The 18,616-nt window shown below is 43.4% G+C and overlaps 5 protein-coding genes across 5 annotated transcripts; 2 read left to right on the top strand and 3 right to left on the bottom strand.

The window, feature by feature from the left end:
- Positions 1-285: 285 nt before the first annotated feature.
- AOL_s00083g8 (uncharacterized protein) lies at positions 286-1,156 on the top strand (the record flags this gene model as incomplete). The annotated part of the gene is made up of 3 exons (XM_011125188.1): positions 286-321; positions 385-459; positions 527-1,156. 3 exons carry the CDS (start codon positions 286-288, stop codon positions 1,154-1,156), a joined length of 741 nt encoding a protein of 246 aa, XP_011123490.1.
- Positions 1,157-1,711: 555 nt separating this feature from the next.
- AOL_s00083g7 (uncharacterized protein) lies at positions 1,712-2,109 on the bottom strand (the record flags this gene model as incomplete). The annotated part of the gene is made up of 2 exons (XM_011125187.1): positions 1,712-1,958; positions 2,099-2,109. The coding sequence occupies 2 exons, from the start codon at positions 2,107-2,109 to the stop codon at positions 1,712-1,714; spliced, it is 258 nt and encodes an 85-aa protein (XP_011123489.1).
- Positions 2,110-5,661: 3,552 nt separating this feature from the next.
- On the top strand, positions 5,662-7,200 carry AOL_s00083g6 (uncharacterized protein; the record flags this gene model as incomplete). Its single annotated transcript, XM_011125186.1, has 2 exons — positions 5,662-5,762; positions 5,886-7,200. 2 exons carry the CDS (start codon positions 5,662-5,664, stop codon positions 7,198-7,200), a joined length of 1,416 nt encoding a protein of 471 aa, XP_011123488.1.
- A 1,920-nt stretch (positions 7,201-9,120) lies between these two features.
- On the bottom strand, positions 9,121-9,770 carry AOL_s00083g5 (uncharacterized protein; the record flags this gene model as incomplete). The annotated part of the gene is made up of 3 exons (XM_011125185.1): positions 9,121-9,500; positions 9,570-9,649; positions 9,715-9,770. 3 exons carry the CDS (start codon positions 9,768-9,770, stop codon positions 9,121-9,123), a joined length of 516 nt encoding a protein of 171 aa, XP_011123487.1.
- A 3,560-nt stretch (positions 9,771-13,330) lies between these two features.
- On the bottom strand, positions 13,331-14,220 carry AOL_s00083g4 (uncharacterized protein; the record flags this gene model as incomplete). Its single annotated transcript, XM_011125184.1, has 6 exons — positions 13,331-13,604; positions 13,667-13,738; positions 13,795-13,857; positions 13,927-13,946; positions 14,013-14,085; positions 14,171-14,220. 6 exons carry the CDS (start codon positions 14,218-14,220, stop codon positions 13,331-13,333), a joined length of 552 nt encoding a protein of 183 aa, XP_011123486.1.
- Positions 14,221-18,616: the final 4,396 nt, after the last annotated feature.

Genomic DNA, 18,616 nt, shown 5'->3' with positions numbered 1-18,616 from the left:
GAAGCCGTCGAAGCGATTGTAATTTCTACAGACTTACAGGCATCGGGCGCCTGTCTGCTGTGGTGAAAAGTCGTCAATGGAGGGCACTCGTGAAAAAGAATGGAAGGGGATTTGAAGGTTCCAAAATTTTTTGCCGGGGTGGCAGCTGCAAAGTCCATCGAAGTGCGGCTGCCAAGCCTTTTTTCCTTTCCCAAAATAACGTGCCTTTTGCTTGTGAGCGATAATTACCATTTTGATTCCGACGACGACGAACATTCAAGGACTTCATCCGACACAACCTACATCATGGCTGCGAGGCTGCCTTTGAACCCGAGGGCAATGGTATGTATTCCGGATTCGTTTTGGATCCAAGTATTGACGGCTAATTAAACGGAATGGATATAGGCCCTCTTGACCGGCTTGAGTGTCACCACGCTCGCCGGCTATACCACGACCTCCACTGTCTACGCCGAAGAACCCGTATGCCCCCTCCCTACGTACAAATGACCCATTGGCTCTGATATCTAACTCCTACGGTTATATCTAGTCACAATCTACCAAGAAATCGATATACGATGACCCCCTTCCATCGCAACCTCCCAGTTCAACCCCATCCCTCTCCCTCACAAGCCCCTCGGAAACTTCAGATAAGGAATCACGCCCCACCCCGACAGTCCGATTAGCATCCCAAATCGGCACTGCCCGTCTCTTCGTCCATTCCGAATTCTCAAAAGCCCAACGTTTCCTTGATACCTACTTCGACAAATATCTTCACGTCGAGCATAATGTCACCACTACAGTTGCTTCTCTTGCTCCGTCCCACCGTTCAAAGGAAACCGTCCTTCCCGGTGCGATATTCATTGCTATATCAACAATGGCCGGTAGCGTACTAGCCAGACGGAGGATGCTCCCGATCAGATTCTTGACACCAGTGGTAACCGGTGTAGCTGCATCATGGTATTTCCTACCGGAGACGACAAGGAACGTGGCCGACCTAGCATGGAAATGGGAGCAAAAGGTGCCACAGGTTGCAGAGACACATTTGAAGGTTAGGGACGGAGTTGAAGAAGGTTGGAAAACTGCCAAGGGAGGTTATGATCATGCTATCGGGACTGTAGAAGATACAACGAGCAAGGCTAGAAGGACGATTGAAGGATGGGTTAGGAATAGCAAATAGACAGATCAGGCGTTCCTATTTTGGGGGTAGAGAATACTACACTTGGGAAGAAAAAAAGGGGGTGTAAGAGCAGGCCGGGGTGTATATATTCTTTGGGAACCTATTGGTATCAAAATACAGCTCTTATTTTGCCTTTCCCCTCCTTTCATTTAAATGCATTATTACCTGGAATTCGAAAAATAGCTTAAAATCTTTAGCGTTTAGTGTATATAAGAAAATCTTCTTTCAGAGAACCCCAATGCATGAAATGGTATATAAGTCTTCCCATACGGGCATTATACGAGGCCAAACCCCTCGGAAGCAGGTACGTGCAAAGAAGTGCAGAACAAAAAAACAAATAGGTACAGGCTAAGACACCAAGAACTCCACTTCCTAAGATCCATCATACAAGTCTCGATCGTCTGTATCAAAATTTAAAAGAAGCACCAACGGCAGGGAAAGAGACCAATCGATTACACAATCAATGACGTCATATCATCTACCACCACCACCACCACCACCCCCAGGAAAAGGAAATATATCCACAACCATCCACACTCCACTATAGCGGGAAGGCTAACGATACGTTCTCTCAACGATAACGGGGACGGTTCCTCGTCTACTGCTAACATGCGACCCCCTCGGTGTCGTGAATACAACACTAGCTTTCGACCCTCGTCGAGAATGGCTGTGACCAGTACGCTGGGTATGATAACTTGACCGTGGACGTTCGACAATGACAGTTTCATGCCGTACTGGAGGGACATGTACGACCCGACGGGCGACAGGGTATTCGACTACCCGGCGACGCTCTGTTGTGCCACTGTTATTCAAAAATGTTAGTACTCTGCGATTTTCGAGATTCTGCAAGCCGAAATCTTAATCGTTATTTTTGATATAAAATCTGCGGTGTACAGGTGTAACCAGTTTATGAACATTATTGCGAGATCAATGCTAACTTACATTAAACACATCTTGGAAAGTATGGGATATATCTGCTGGATTCGGATTCGGGGTTGAATCCCAAATTTTTATAGGATCTGAATCACTGGTTTCAGGGTTTCAATTGAGGTCTACCGCGACAAGTGCTATATGGACCTCAAGGAGATATTTATGCTAGGTATGTATAGGAGGTATATTGATATGATGATGAACTATGAAAGAGAAAAGCTTTACGAGTCAAGAAATTCCAAAAATTTCAGAGTCATCTACGGGGAAGAGATTGCCCGTATTTATACTCTACCGGTTCTAGGTAGATACTAAATTAACAGCGAGGTAGTCTACTTCGGTACGTATGTGTAAAAAAACTGGGACATATGCATGCTAACGCTATAGCATCCAATGGTGTCCTGATCCGGATCCTCCTCTATCGCATATGTCACAAGGGTCGGCTTGACTTAAACTATTCCGAGTGCATCGCGGAGCAGACCATGAATAAGGGTCTCCCCTACTTTTTTCTGCATAGCCTGGTCCGAAGATGCAACCGGTGTGCTAGCTAGTTGGTATACTATCCATTGTTAGATTTATTTTCCGGCAGTAGACTATCATGTAACTACTTGTATATACAGGTACTTTATATTCCTGAATCCGAGGACTTCGCAAGTTATAACATATACAGCGATGCATGATACTTTGGGAACATGGTATGTTTCATTGCAAAGCTGTATAACTAGGATTTGATCCTAAGTATCAATGTATAACTTTGCATGTATAAATATTAAATGTAACGCCTCGAATTCCTAAATTCGCCGGGCGCGGGGCGAAAATTCTATGAATCACAGCTCATCTGACTCCCAAAGTAGAGGCAGACGTAGCCTACTCACAAGTGTGCTTACACAGGCAGAGCCTCGTTGAATCCTTGCTGAAAAAGTACCTTTTCTTAGCAAATTAAATGATACTGTTAGCTGTTTATCATCATGTAGGTACGGTACGACGTATGATACCGATTGGACTCCAAATACCCGGATGATATGATGCGCCGTTATACACAATGCACTCTGTGATGCACGACGATGTCATTCCGAAGTTGCTGGTTACTTCGAGTTCGAATTCCTATGCACCAAGTTTTTTTTAAAAAAGGTCCTGTGACGAACGCCCGCCAACGGCAGCCTTTGATTAATATATTATAATTATACATCCGGATTCCGAAACATGCGAACTCAATCCTATCGATAATGCAATGTAATGCAAGTTCAATCGAATAACATCTTTTCCTAGAATCCAGATATTAGCTATCCCCCCAAAACCGGTTTTCCCAATTAAATACAGCGGATATGTCGAGAGAGGTTTAACGCTCAAAGTGGTTTTGGTAATACCAAGGACCGAATGATGCAAGGCTGCATAAGGGTGAAAACTAACCGACGTATCCCTGCATCAGCTGGTGCTGCAGCGCCCCGAACAGAAGAAGCCAAAGCCCCTTGAAAAAAAAAATCGGTGACAGTATTCTCCGTCGATTCTCGCGACAGACATACGGGACGGACAGATTGACAGCTCGGTTCAGTACAATTCCGTACGTCCAGTAGCTTCTCAGCTGCAATAGTGAAAATTTGTTAAGTGACCTGTATCAGAAAATATTAAGCGTCTAGGCCGATATATATCTCCGAGCGTCTATGGGTTATGTGAATGGGATGCGAACCTCTCTTGCCCAAAGTCCGCAATATCGAAATCAATCTTAACGTTATAGCAACATCTCAAACCTCCAAATTTCGAGTTTCAGAACTTCAAAGGAAAGCCACCATTCAGCACAGACAACAGCCACCACTTATATTACTACATATAAGAATCCAAAAGCTTTCAGATCTTGGCTCCAATTTAAAGCACGTGGGGAAGGTACGTAAGCCCCGCCACCATCTTGCAAATAAAGCCCGACCGTAATCTCTCCCATTCGGTTGGCTGCGCAGTAGAATTCAATCAACGAATATTCGAAATTAGCCAAAGACTCTTGATTTAGAAGCGGCACGACACAGCCAGACAGAACGCCCTGTGCGTGTGAGTTCGGCTTATTGTTTGCACGGGGGAATATACCGGATTGATACGAAAATACGGGGAACGATAAACGATAGCATGATGTTACGTCGATTACAAAATAGTCACTGTGTTTAGTAGTTAGTCCGAGATATTCTGCAGGCTAGACGCCTACGCTACTCCTAGACAAACAATAATATGTATGTACTCGCGATCGTCATCGTAAGCACATATATTCACATTCACATACATGAATCCATTGAACACAAGCAAACATGGATTTCCCGCGAAACCATTCCCGTTTAGAAGCTTCAGATGATAACCCAGTATCAGCAAGAGATATGCATTGGTATCGGCAATTGCGGGTCCGCAGCAACAGCACAGGTTAATTTTCTGCCCAATAGGAACCACAATCCCCCTTTCGCGCAGCGAAGGTTGACTGACAACGTCTGCCTGACGAACCGGTATTCGTTTCAGTGTTTTCTTTTATATATATGTTTTTTTGTTTTCTTCTCCTACTACTCACTCTCTCTTTTAATTTTGCTAAGATAGCAGATATATTATAAAGTTAAGTTAAGAGTGAGAGTGAGAGGGAGAGAGATCCCGTGGTATGCTAGATTTAAATAGGCATTCATTGGAATCTGTCGAATTGAAAAGAATTCAGAGACCGACCGACCGACGGACCGACCGACCTCTTTGAAGGGGGGTCCCTGGCTGCCAGGTTCATTCAATTACAATATCAGTGAGACAACCGTGATTGGCGTCGAAGGTAATATATCTGACTCGTCAAGAGATATTATAATTAATCCGAGCATCACCTCATATGCTCATGCATATGCATCGTATCCCGTACCTTCTCTCCTCCAAAAACCCTCTTTTGTTCACAAAAGAAGTAAAAGAGACATATGCCATCATCGACCTTCACAGACGGACACTTCACTATCTTTTTTAGTTAGCTACCAACCGCAGCAGTGACAGCCGCGGGGCAACTGCACTGTAACTTGCCACGGAACCTTGGATTGGACCTCTGTGCATCTTGTTCCTGCATTTTGACTCGGGCCTACTAGTTTCAAACCAACCCAGCCAGCCCCTTTAAACACCAGAGACACTCTCCTATTCCTTCCTTTTTCCTCTCATAATAATCTCTTTATTAAACCCAACCACTTTCCTTTCCTTGCACCTCTGGCATCTTTTTACAAAAGGGTCTTGACTCTCGTTCAATAAAGTCTTTTCTAGACGGTTTCATTCATTCCTTCTTTAACGATATTAACCACAACACGCTCGTTTAAAATAAATACCCGTTGAAATTCTGGATTTCCGTTTGGGTGGTGGGAATTTCTTCCGAGGACTCCGATTCGCGACGGTTCTTTGCATTGAAAAAGGGAAAAGCTGGGCTTCTTTCGACCAAAATTACAACAATAACAACGCACATTTTCGACTGCTCGATTTTTATACAGCTATATTCTTTCGACTGAGGAGGAAGGTTTTCGAATTTTTGGGATTATCCTTTATAATATCATTCTGATTTGAGGATATTATTCGGAAAGGAGATACTACGACAAATGGCACCAAGCGACTGGCTGTCTGTGAGCCAGACAAATTTCAGGAGAGGCGTTGAAGATGATCTAGCTACATTGCCAGAGACACTAGGAAACTGGGACAAGTATGTTTCCTACCCCCCACTATTTCATGACATTCCATAGATGCAATATGTGGATTTGTGAAACATAAAGCTAGAAGAGCTACAAGAAGAAGAAGAATACTGACAAATAAACGAAAACAAAAGATGTATGGAGAAATCCTGGTGCAAATACCCCCTAATTGCAGGCTGCGTCGTCGGCGCCCTGGTCCTGATATCTATAACATGGTGCTGCTACCGATGCTGCTGCCGTAGTCGCCGCAAGAAGGCCGACCGTTCCAAATCCACATTCTTCAATGACCCGGTGCCTTCGTACATGTCGCACCCCCCACCACGACCTACACCGAGCGGGTACAACAGCAGCAATACCATCGGGCCAAATACCTCAAATTCGACACCAGCCCCGCAATATGCATACTTCGCATCTGGCACCACAGGACCAAAGGATAACGATGCTCTTCCCGTCATGCCTTCGTGGAACGGCTCCAAAAATGAAAAGGTAGAGGACACATCTGTCAAAGTCGAGGCCATCGAACTGGAAGATGTATCTTCTGCGTCTACCCCTCCACCGGCCAATAACCGCCTTAACAATAACAATGCCGACTACCACCAATCCAACCGTCCAAACTTCCAATCACAACAGCCTCAGAACCTCAATCCCTTTGGCCCACAGCGTCTAAATAACCCGTTCGGCCCACAGCCCCCGAGCGGGCCCCCCGCATTCCCCCCTCCAAACCGTACCCAATCCCCATACCCTGAATCTCACACAATGCCAACAGCCATAATCCCCCCACCAACCACCAACCCCCACTACAACACCGCCCAGGGCCTGGACGACTTCGACTTCAACCCCCATATCAACGCCCAAAACCAAGGTCCCTATGCCAACGCCGAGATCTACCCCCCAGAACCGTCCTACCAGCACCAACAAACCGGCGTCACCCAGCCCCAACAACCACAATTCACAGGAACAACCTCCCCACCACCGCCATTCCAACACCAAACCTTCACCGGCACTACAATCTCCGGGGAAACACACGCCTACACTCCAACCCCCCCTCCTCAAGCGCTCCTAACCGCCCAACAAACCGGTGGTCTGCCTTCCCATCCAACATCTCACACTCCTCCTCCGCTCCCAAGTTTCAACACCTCAGGTACCACCGCAAACGGATTCAACCCTGCAAATAACCCCCCACCACCGCCACCACAAACAACATCGATCCCACGACCCCAAAATAGCAGCGGTGGATTTGTAGCGCAGATGGATGACGATTTTGGACATTCGCCCGTTCATCTTACAAATCCTCATCTACAGAATAATAACACCGGTGCAACTGGAGGGTTCAATCACAATGATTTCGATCATGGTGGATATAGCGCCTACAACCCACATAATAACTATCAACAGCAGCCCCAGCAGCAGCATCATCAGCAACAGCAGCCGGGATGGAGTGCTTTCTAAACCCTGCACATGCGCAGGTAAAGCAGAATAAACCCAATACGTTGCTCTCTCTTTTTTCTTGAGTATATTTGACTTTTTCTTCATTTCTTCTGTAATATATTATATACCATCTATTTATTTTCCTTGTTTTCTTGGAGTACTATCGGATTGCACACTTTTTTTTTCGTTTCTTCGATTTATAATTTCTTTCTTTCTGTTTTTCTTCTTCTTCTTCTTTGTAATCTACATACCTTTTCTTTCCTGTCTTTTCTTCTTTCATTATTCCTCTTTCATTTCCTTTTTCTGCTCACGAACCGTTACGATACTCACCTACACTTTTTTCTATTTTCTATTTTTTTATTTTTCTTTGTCTTTTTTCGCCCTCCCCTTCCAAGAGCGTATTCCAAACATGATCACAGCATGCGCATTTGGTGGTAAAAAAACCCACCGTACCCCATTCACAGCTATAACCTACCTACCAATTTACTTGCAATATATATTTTTATCAACAACAATGCATGTATACAAATAACTATGTATGTATGTCTATATCGAGTGCATAGAGAGAGGGAGAGAGAGAGGGAGAGAGACTGAATCAAAAAAAAAGATATCAAAGAAACATAATATTTTCGAAAGTAAATTGAATAAATAGATATGCGTAGTATACATGTCGAATTGGGATTAACCAAAAGGTTGGTTATACTCATTAGGTTTTCCGTGGAGAAGTTAAAACTATTACCCGCCCACTTCTCTCGGGGAAAAAAGATAAGTAAGTTTATTGTATATTAATATATTGGTAAATTCTTGTCTCGTAAACCAGACCCGGTTTGGAATCAAATCTGCATAATCGAGACATGCAGCATACCCGGCGTAATTAATATTTTTTATTCAATTCATGCATGCGCCCGGAATATATAGATATTAAGAATACTACGCACATCGTTACGGTATAAGGGCAGTCAGTAATAAGTATAATCCATATAGCCTCGCGCAATTTACAAATTAAGTAATTATAGAAAAACCTAGTTACGAGACAAAAGAAAACCGTATATCTGTGTAAGTATGTACATCATATCTAAGTACTCAACATCAATACTATTACTTTTTCACCTTCCCCCTTTTAAATTATAAACTTCGCAAAAATATTTCAGAATCATTGGTTTTGTTTTTTAAATTTAAAAAGAATATCCAAATATCATAATCTTCAAGGGTGCAACCTAGCTTCTGGTATACCAAGCCCCCACCTGCCTGCCTGCCTAAATAGAGGGCGACATGCAAAAAAATTAACGCAAGACATTAATTATCAATTACGCACCCGAAGGCTAAGTAAGGTCGGCTGTCTCTCCTCCTCTTCTCTCTTTCCTTATCCAACCCTCCATGATTCGGCATCACTTTCCGAAGCCACACTTCTTTCCCCCCCCCCATTTCTACCCCACGTGCACGTGCGCTATAATTTCGTATTCAAGAAGAAGTTGATGTCATTTCGTTTCCCCCGGAGATATATCATCGGGAATCATATAAACAAAAAAAAAAAAAGGAAAAAAAGGAAATAAAATAAAAAAGACAAATAAACACCGTGAACACCATGAGTGGAAGAAAAAAGCCACACCAGAAGTAGACAGACAACTGTATGGCAAAGAGACAAAACACTGTAAGTTATACGTTTATAATAAGAAAAAAAGAGTTCATCCACCAGCCATTACAACATAAAGCAAAGCCACGAAAACTAGAACAAAGAAGAAAAAGGACGAATGAGAAATGATCCCCTCCAAAGCCCATAATATCTTTCATTTTTCTTTCGAATGATAGCGATGGCATTGGATAAAAGCGACCGATTAAACCCCAATTCTATTTCGGAATGGTCCCCCTTCCAGGTCAATAACCGCACTCTATCCCTTTCTCTAAACCCATCCTATTCTTCCACCTTCCTTATATCGAGATTTAACGCTTATGCGCCTCCTCCGGTCTCGGTGGCACAAACGGAGCAGAGCTACCTCCAAAGTTATTCATTTCGTAATTCGGTCCACCAGTATATGTCGTCCCGCTCTGTTGTCCCGGTTGTCCATAATAACCACCATTACTTGGCGGTGAATAAACCGGCGGACTTCCGGCTGGGTTGTATGGAGGCTGTTGTTGTTGGTTGGAAGCATATGTGTATCCTCCGTATTGTGGACCTGTGCCTTGATTATGATGTGGGATATTGTGAACGTTGTAGGCTGGTGGAGCAGCCCATGCTGTTCCGTAGAATGGTGAAAGACCACGGGAACGACGGCGACGGGCGGAGAGGCAGGCGCAGAGAAGGAGGACAAAGGCGGAGAAGGCTGAATAGATGAATTTTTAGTTACCGACTTACGTATGAAAATGGGAGTTGGAACAGGGAAGTCACATACTTAATAGAGCGCCGAGGACGGCCCAACGTTGCCAGTGGTACCAAGGGGAGTAGTAACAATACCCTGAGGAGTCGCAGGTGCTAGAATACTAGGGTCAGTACGAGGGTAACTAACGTTATGGAAGGTATATAAGAGTAGAACATACTAGTAGTCCCTCTTGGCTATAAGCGCAATCAGTTCCTCTCTGGGTAAAACGACCATGGTTGTTTGATTTTGAGTGTATATCCTTCTAATACCGAAAAGATTTCTTATATTCGGATTCGAGGGTTCCGTATGAATGTGAAGTAGTAGTAGTAATAGTAGTAGTCGATCGATGTTTGCAAAGCGGCGATAAACTTCCTTTTTCTCTCTTCTCGAGTAACGTTTCTTAAAATCTTCTAGAAAGAAAAAATCGAGTGATTAATTTTTTAAATTTCAGTCCCGGAAATAGAACAAAAGATGATAAAGTTTTCTCTCTCTCTCTCTCTTCGCTTTCTGTGGGTTCCCTTGGGAGTATATTATATAAATGTGAGAGGGGAAGGGATGATTAGAGTTACAAGGGAATGTATGGAAGTGTCAGCCAGGCAGATTTGAGTTTTACAACAAAGCCAGATGCATGATTATGGAATATTAATAGTGGGAATGCTTTCTGCTCTTGGGATTTCTGCACTGCCCGGCTAGCTTCTGCCACACTTGACAAGCCTAGAACGAACGAACTTCTCTCCCTTTCTCCCTTTCTCCCTTTCCCTCCCTCTCTCGTGATTCGGAATTGGACGGGGGTATAAGGACAAGGATGTATGACAGACACTGTTACTACGAAGGAGGCGCATGTGTACTTACGGGGATGCTCTGGAGCTCAAAGAGGATGATGAAGCCTAACTTCTAGATGCGGTGTTGTTGCTGTTGTGGCCTGGCCTGGTCTGGTCTGACTCGGGTGGTGCCAAGAATTAATACAGCGGTGATGTCAATGGCTATTTGACGCAATATAATGTCCAATCCAAATGCAAGGTTCCCTCGGTTCTGATGATACCGATGGTATCGATGTTGAAGCTGGTTGTCGGGTGATGAATGATACGATGATGATGGAAGAAGAAGAGGAGAAAAGATGAAGATGAAGATGAAGATGAAGGGGAGAAGGGCGGGACTTAATTAAAAAACAAAAAAAAAAAAAAAAGAAACAGAAAACCTGCTTCCGATATTTGCCCAAGACGACTGAACTGGGTGACCTGACACCGCCTGTGGTTCAGGCTCAAACTAAAATCGACTATGCTGTGGCACCACAGTAACGTTAACATCCACGGCCGACTCTTCCGACTCTTTTCTCTCCTCAAGGCATGGTCACTAAGAAAACTGCGGACGGGATTTTTTAAATTTTTGCCCAACAGTTGCAAGGTTGGGGCCATGGGGGAAGGATGACGACGACGGAGAGACTACGCGGCCTTGGCTACTTGGCTTCATATACGACCCTCCATTCTATACCATACTACACTTTCACCGAGGCGGTGCTGAAACACTTTCTCTCTTTCTTTCTCTCTGGTAGAAGAAGCGACGGAGAAGGAAAAGCCCGAGATGTTATAACGTTAGTTGAAAAGCTATAAAGATGCTTGTTCGCGGTGCTATATCAGCTTAGTAAAAAAAATGAAGGACTCAACTAGCTCCCATCCTTTGGCCTTTTCGCCCTGCAGTCAGGTATTAATTAAGGAATATACTCTTCGATGTTATATATAAAAATAAAGATTAAGAATCTATCAACCTGGCAGTTAAGGATCCTCTTTTTTTTATTTTAGCATATCCAAAAGAATCCCCAATTGCCCGTTTTAGACTTTACCGAAAAACCCGGGCCGGGGTTATAACTTCGTCCGGGGTTATCATCTGACATATGACCAAACTTTGACAGTCGGCCGCGGGGAAAACCTGCAGTTAACGTTTATACTTTTTTAGTCGGCCTTTTTACTTCGGCACCGATATCTATCAATGGTAAGTATAAATCCCCTATTTATTGTAGTCTCGGAACGGCCCATCTGTGTAATTCAAGCAAACTAGCTCCCGTTAGCTCGGCATGATCGATCGCATATACATACATAACATACATACTTTAGCTTAGAATTAATTAGATTACTAGTCGAATAGATCGGATTAGATTTGATAGATGAAAAAAACACTAGTAATATATGGGCGCCTAGTACTGCAGTAGATGTTATAACCTTATCGATTAATTACCCAATACCTATTACCTACTATACTTACTTACTTGGTATATAAATATAACTAAAACACCCGTATAGATACCCTCAAAACGGGGCTTCAGTATGTAAGTAATTATATCAATTTGAAACGTATTAATCGTTTCAATTGATAATTTATCGATAAAATGGACTGGCCTTATGAAGTTGCAATTAATTGCATGGTCGGCAGGATATTAGCCTCCCACGTGTGTGCCCCCCAAGACCACCTCCGCAGATACAAGTACTTACATACACACACGTGGAAGCTCTCCATCCAATCCATACCTCTTTTTCATACCATAGTTCATTAAATTAATATCATATACCTCCTGGACCCACTCGACTGACTAACTAACTAACTAACTAACTAAATCTATCGATCAATTGGGAGAAATATAACATTCATGTCAAAATACATGGAAATAAAAACATTACGCTGAGCAGTCGGAGGGTGGGGGGCCAATAAAGATTCAATCAGACAAGAGAAATGAAAAGGGAAAAAAAATGAAACTTCGAGGGAGAATTATACTGTGACTAAAATCGTAAGGACGAGAAGAAGCGGCCGTGTCAGGGTAGTTACTACAAGTAAATTGACCAATCGAACAAATCAATAAATTAAAAAATAAAAAGAAGAAGATATGTAATATGGACTAAAACTAACCCGCCCGCTCGAAAGACAAAAAAAACATAGTATGACTGAATACCCCCCTCCTCCCTTATTCCCTTGAAACCCGTAGCAACTACAAGTATACCTATAAGTAAAAGTAACAAAGTTTCCCCGGAAAAAAAATGAGGGGAAAAATAAAAGACAAATAAAAAACAAGTGAAGAATTGAAAGGGATTAAAGTAAAAGAGAAGAAAAAAAAACCCGCAGTGCTCTCGCCGCTCACTAATGAAAGAATACCGTCTATTAAAGCCAAACAAGGAAGAGAAACATAAAAAGCATTCGCAAAAATGATAAAGAAACTAGGACATCAGCAATAGAGTAAAGTCGTTTCACCAAACCAATGGGTGTGCGGTGCATCCCATATCGAATCTAAAAAACTAAATTTCGCTGCTGCTTCTTTTTTTTGTAAATTTTGTCTCTCTTCCATTCTTTTTTTTTTGTCAATCGTTAGAATTTGAAACAAAGACCGCGATAATATAGCAGGGGAGAAGAATGGTAGTAACAAATAGCTGAACTTCAAGATAATGCTCGGATATATAGAAGAAGAAAAAAAGAGTAAAACGATAGTGCACGCTCGGGTATTAGAAACTAGAGATTAACAAGCTTAACGAGAAAAAGGGAAGAAAGTGAAGGAGAAGAAATCGAAAAAAAAAGAATAAAGCAGAAGAATGTGAAGACAAAAAAAAAGACTTCGTAAAAATCCCGGGACACATCAAGTCATCAATTGGTTGTTTGTAGAAAGGCATGAGCAAGGAAATCCGGCCGCGAGTCAAATTCGAATCCGCGAGGAGAGTTGGAGAATTGAACGGGGAATGTTCCTCAACGAAAGAAAAGAAGAAGTAGAATTTGGGAAGGATAGAAACGAATTTTTTTTTTGAAGGCGGCCGCCATCATTTCTTCGCCTTATTAATCAACCATTGCAATACTGCGTCAAGGTTTGTCTCCTCTTTAGCGCTAATACTGTAGCAAGATACCTCTCGATGTTTGATTTCTCGTAGGTCAAGTTCGTCAATGAGGTCATCAACGCCTAACTTATCCGGCAGATCCGACTTGTTCCCCAGAACTAGAAGAGGGATGCCTTCTAGAATCGGTTTTAGAAGAAGTGTATGGAGTTCTTCTCGGGCGATCGGAAGGGCGGCAATATCCGCGGAGTCGACAATAAAACTGAAATATGTGTCGTTAGATGATAAATCTTCAAGTTTCAACAAAATTTAACATCGACTTACACAATTGCATTGGCGCCACGGCAATATCTTTCCCACATGGCTCTAAATCTAGGTTGACCGCCCAAATCCCAGCTATAGCGAAACATCAGTAACCAGTCCTATAAACGGTATTCGAGTGACCAACTCACCATTTGAGTGTAACGTGGCCTTTCTGTACTCTCTTCATGTTGAAGCCGACGGTGGGGATAGAGCTACATTATCAAAGATTAGTCACCTATCAAGAGAAGAAGGAAAACAAAGAGAAGCATAGGAGGTCATACTCAGTAGTAAATTCACCCCCCTAAACCACAAACTCCACATTAGCATCCAGATGTCTCCCAGTTTCAAATCCAATGAGCGAGCTTACCGAAAGGACCCTTAACAATGATGTCTTGCCTGCATTCTGTAGACCAATCATCGTGATATCCATCTCCGTAGCCCTAAACACTGCAAGTCAGCAAAAAACATTGTCTTAACTCGCTTATACCCCCTTCTTTCCCGCGGCGAGTGATGAGGCAATCGTACCAAAACAGGCTAAGCAGCCAATCGTATATTCGTCTGAAAAATCCAGCCATGACTATCGATGTGTCGCCAAACCTGGCGGCCGTGGGAGGATGAAGAGGAGGAAAGGGACGTCAACGACGGAGACAAAAAGCGTAAGAGAGGACCACAACCACGGACGTAAAGTCTCCTCGGCCAATGTAATTATCCGTCCCCTTTCCCGAGATTGTTCCAATTATGGTTCTTTTGGAGTAAAGTTTCCGGAATGATGCCAGATAGGTGATATTTTGGGAAGGAGTATGCTGCCGAACGGCGAAGCTGTGGCAAACAATATGAGAAGCTGTGATGCGGTCCTAGGGAGATTTATTTCGAAAGCCGTTGTTAATAGTAAAACAGAAAACTTCCAGATTCTGTTGCAATGGAATGTTATTTTTCTTTAGGTAAAAAAGGATCTTTATAATAGAAAAAAAAAGGTCGTTAGATGATCAGCGTCCCGAAGGACCCTCGTGCAATTGTAGTTCTAGTATCCTTCAAGTTCCATGAAATGCTGAAGCGAATAGAAAGAGAATCTCGTGAACCCTAGTCGTCGGTAGTACAAAGGGCAATCGACGGCCCTGATCCTGAAGTCCCTATTGGTGATCTAAAGAGGCAATGTATTCCAGGCGAGAGGCAAGAAGTAAGAGCAATCCAGGCTATCGTCTAAAGAAGGTGCAGATTTTCCAGGGATGCAATCTTTTGTTTTTGTTTTTGTTTTTTGTTTTTCAAGATGTTGTATGTTCCTCGAGGCCAGAACTGTCGGACGTCTAGAGTTGGAGGTTTTTTTTTTTTTTTTTTTTTTCTTCCTTCCTTTGCTGCTTCTTTTTTTTTGACAGGTCTTGGTTCCTTTAAACGCTGTGTGTCCGGGAAAAGCGGGTAGCCGGGCTGTGTATCTAGGATCTATGCAGATAATATGCGCGTGAAGGGGGGAACAGTTTCCAGGGTTTAAGTAACTAGATGCCTTCGGAGGATTGTTGTAGAGCACAGAGAAGGGAAGAGAGAGAGAAAACAGAGCAGTAGGTAAATATCAATATATGTGGTCCCGGAGGAAGGCTTCTCTAAAAGGCGAACCGGGTCCTTAGTGGTAGCTCCTGCGGTAGTTCAAAATAGGTGGTGTTCCAGGCGAGACGTGGAATGGGAGCTTCGGATGGGTCAGCAGTTCGGATTGGAAATTTGAGGGAAATGTCGAATGCGACTTAGTCGACCTCTGCAGGTTAAACTTGGGGTAGACAGGCCGTGGAATGTAGATCGCAGTGAGTTCAGCGGTCACCGGAGGATATAATATAACGTCCCGCGAATGCACCTAGGTAAAGACAGTGTCCCTGGCAGCTGGAAGTCCAGAAACTTGGAAATCTGGGAGTGAAGTATATATGAGGTCACGGAGAAGATAGGCGCGCTAGAGATGACCGGGGAAAGGGTCCAGATATCGATGGGAAGCTAGATGTAATTCTAATAATATCGGAGCCGGAAAAGACAGCTTCTTCGGACGTGTTGGAGATCGAAGCTTGACGATGCAAGATGTTTTTTTAAGAAAGAGAAAAGAAGAAGAAGAAGAAACCAAACTGTGTAAGTAGAGTCTTAGGATCGTGTGTAGGTAAAAAAAAAAAAAAAAATGGAGGTCCAACAGGCGAGCTTTGTGGAGTAGTCGAGTCAAGTCGAGTCGAGTATAAGTGGCCTGGGTATGGTGGATGTGTATATGGTTCTGTCGCTATATGTTGCACGACATGCGTTTCAAAAAAAATAAAATAAAAAAATAAAATAAAATAATGTCTAGCTTAACGATGGAGAGGCCGGGATATCAATGCAGCGGGTTCTATTCGACGGCGATGCGACTATATAGGAGCAAGAAGATTGTGAGCAGAGGAAGCCTGAAAAGAAGTAGAGGCCCAATAGCAATGCGGCAGACGAAGTGTGGAGGGAATAAAAGGCAGCTTCTGGCGAATGAAAGAAGAGCAAGGGGGGAGGAACGAGGTGACAAGCACAAAGAAGCTTGCATGAAAGAACTTTTTGGAAAAGAACGAGAACGAGAACAAGAACAAGAACAAGATCCAAGGCAGGAATTGGAAGCCCTGATATTCGATCGACCTCAAAAGCCGTTGGGGGGAGGGGAAGGGGAAGGGGGGGATGTGTGTGTGTGCACGGTATGGTTCTGGCCAGGAGGAGACCTTGACCTTGATCGATCTTTTGGAGGGAGTGGAACGCAGGTACGAGAGACAACCGGACCAGCAAGCCCCCGGAAAAGCAGAATCGCGAGAGTCGCAGTTTCCAGCTATCCAGGTTAGTGTCTGGGGGGGTCAGTAAGAGAGATGGGTGGGAGGAACTGTACCTCCTCCAAGGACGCGCAGGATTTAACGTCAACGTATGTAAGCAAGCAGATAAGTAGGTATGTATGTATGTATGCTAGGTACGTACGTATGTGGACTTCGAAATGTGCGATGCACTTGCACTTGATCAAAGCAAGCAAGCAAGAGAAGGGCGCGGCGGCTGTGAGCTCTTGGAAGGCTATCAGAAGTAGCGCGGGTATTCCTCTCTGGCTTGACTGAGAACAGTTTAGATCTGAGAGGCTCGAGGTAAAAGTCAAGAAAAGAAAGAAGAGAGAGAGAGAAAAAGAAAAGGGAATTATACTATACTGTACTATACTAGACTATCGCTCGTGAAGTACCGTACGTTACAATATGTAATGTATCTAGTATATAAATGCGGGTGGTTATTTCTTTTTCATACTCTCGTTCTTCGGCGCTTTGACGTTGGTTTTGCATTTTGCATTCGATTCGCGAGATAAATCCTCTGACGAGTGCAAGTGCAAGTGCAAGTGCAAGTATTGTGCAGGTGCAAGGCAAGGCAAGGCAAGGCAAAGCAGAACAAAAGCAGGAGCAGGAGCAGGAGCAAGGGAAGGAGACAAGGAAGTTCGGGGATTGCGCTTATACTCACAGCTGTGGTTCCATATAAAATATAAAAGACCCGGGGTGCCGACGACATACATTACATTACATCTACATTACATAGTCCGGATGCAGTAATGTATATGAGTATGAACATGTACAGGTACATGTACCGAAAACTACTACACCAAACTCTTTAGTATACTATATACTACTTATACACTGCTTAGGTATATACTAGTATGGTAGTATATGCGGTGAATTTTTTTTTTTTTTTCTGAAGGCTTTAAGCTTTCTTTCCGATATAATTTTTTGTGAATGAACTCACCTGCTCGTGATAATGGACTTTAGGTAACCAAGTTCGACTGTCGCTTGACCTTGACCTTGCTGGGAAGGCACCGGGAGATAATTACACACTCTCTTTCTTTCTTTCTTTCGTTCTTTCTTTCTTTCTTTCTTTCTTTCGTTCGGTCTTCTATGTCCCGGCCGGCTTTATCCCTCGAACCTCAACAATAAATCTCTAGGCAAAAGCCCGACCACCAACGGGGCGGGGATGGGAGGGGACTCTCGGAGGGTGTGGTGAGAGTGGAAGTTAAACGTTTTTTTTTCGTATTTAATCTTCAGGACACAGTGGATTCTTATTCTTCTTCTTTTTTTTCTTATTCCTCCCTTTGAAGGCCTTCTTTTTATTTTTTTATTTTACTTCTTTATTTAAATAAAAAAGATGGTGGTGTCGAATCGGATGGGACGCCTCTGTTTCGGGGAACGGGCAGACTAACAAGCTTCTTGAATTCGATGGAATTGTTGAAAAAAGTCCGTAGCCCGCGCGCCGGATTTCTTAAAACTAACTGGAACTCCCTTGGACTAGCCCGAATGGCACATCCCGAGCTGCGTGCTCAAGCTTGTCGTCGTCATGATGGATGCAATGGTAGATAAATGATAAAGTGAACAGATGCCTGTTAATGTTTTGACCTGTAGTTTATAAAATAAAATAATAAAAATGAATAGCTAGAAAATTAAAGGGCCTTCCCCCCCCGCTCGAGAAAGATAGTCTACTATCTTTCCGACCTTTCTGATATGGAAGACTACTACTACTACTACTTCTTTAATTCTTAGAAAGAAGAAAGAAAAAGAGAGAAAAAAAAGGCTCTAGGGCCTTTAACCTGGGATATAAAATACCGCCCACATGCAATATATCCAAAAGGTCATCCCTCATCATCCCCATCCCATCTACATGTACATACGCCCGATGACCGCGCAAGGGGGTGGCATACATAGAAGCAAGAAGAGGCAAGAGCGATGCGCCTTTTTCTTGCACAACCTCAAACTACCCTTCCACATTCACACTCTCACTCTCACACCCCTCATGGCTCATGGCTCATGGGTATGGTATATTTACAGTAGTCTACTGTACTGCCCCAAGCAGAAAATTTCCCGCTGCCACTTCCCTCATGATGTCCGTATTACCCTGTCGAATTGTCACCCCTAGTCGAAAAAATGATATATATCTATATAATAAGTGTATACCCCCCCAGTCGACCAAAAAAATGAA

Source organism: Orbilia oligospora (genome assembly GCF_000225545.1).
Source record: "Orbilia oligospora ATCC 24927 unplaced genomic scaffold scaffold00083, whole genome shotgun sequence".
Taxonomy (NCBI): Eukaryota; Fungi; Ascomycota; class Orbiliomycetes; order Orbiliales; family Orbiliaceae; genus Orbilia; species Orbilia oligospora.
Note: the sequence above shows the minus strand (reverse complement) of the source record. Positions and strands in the feature narration are given on the sequence as shown.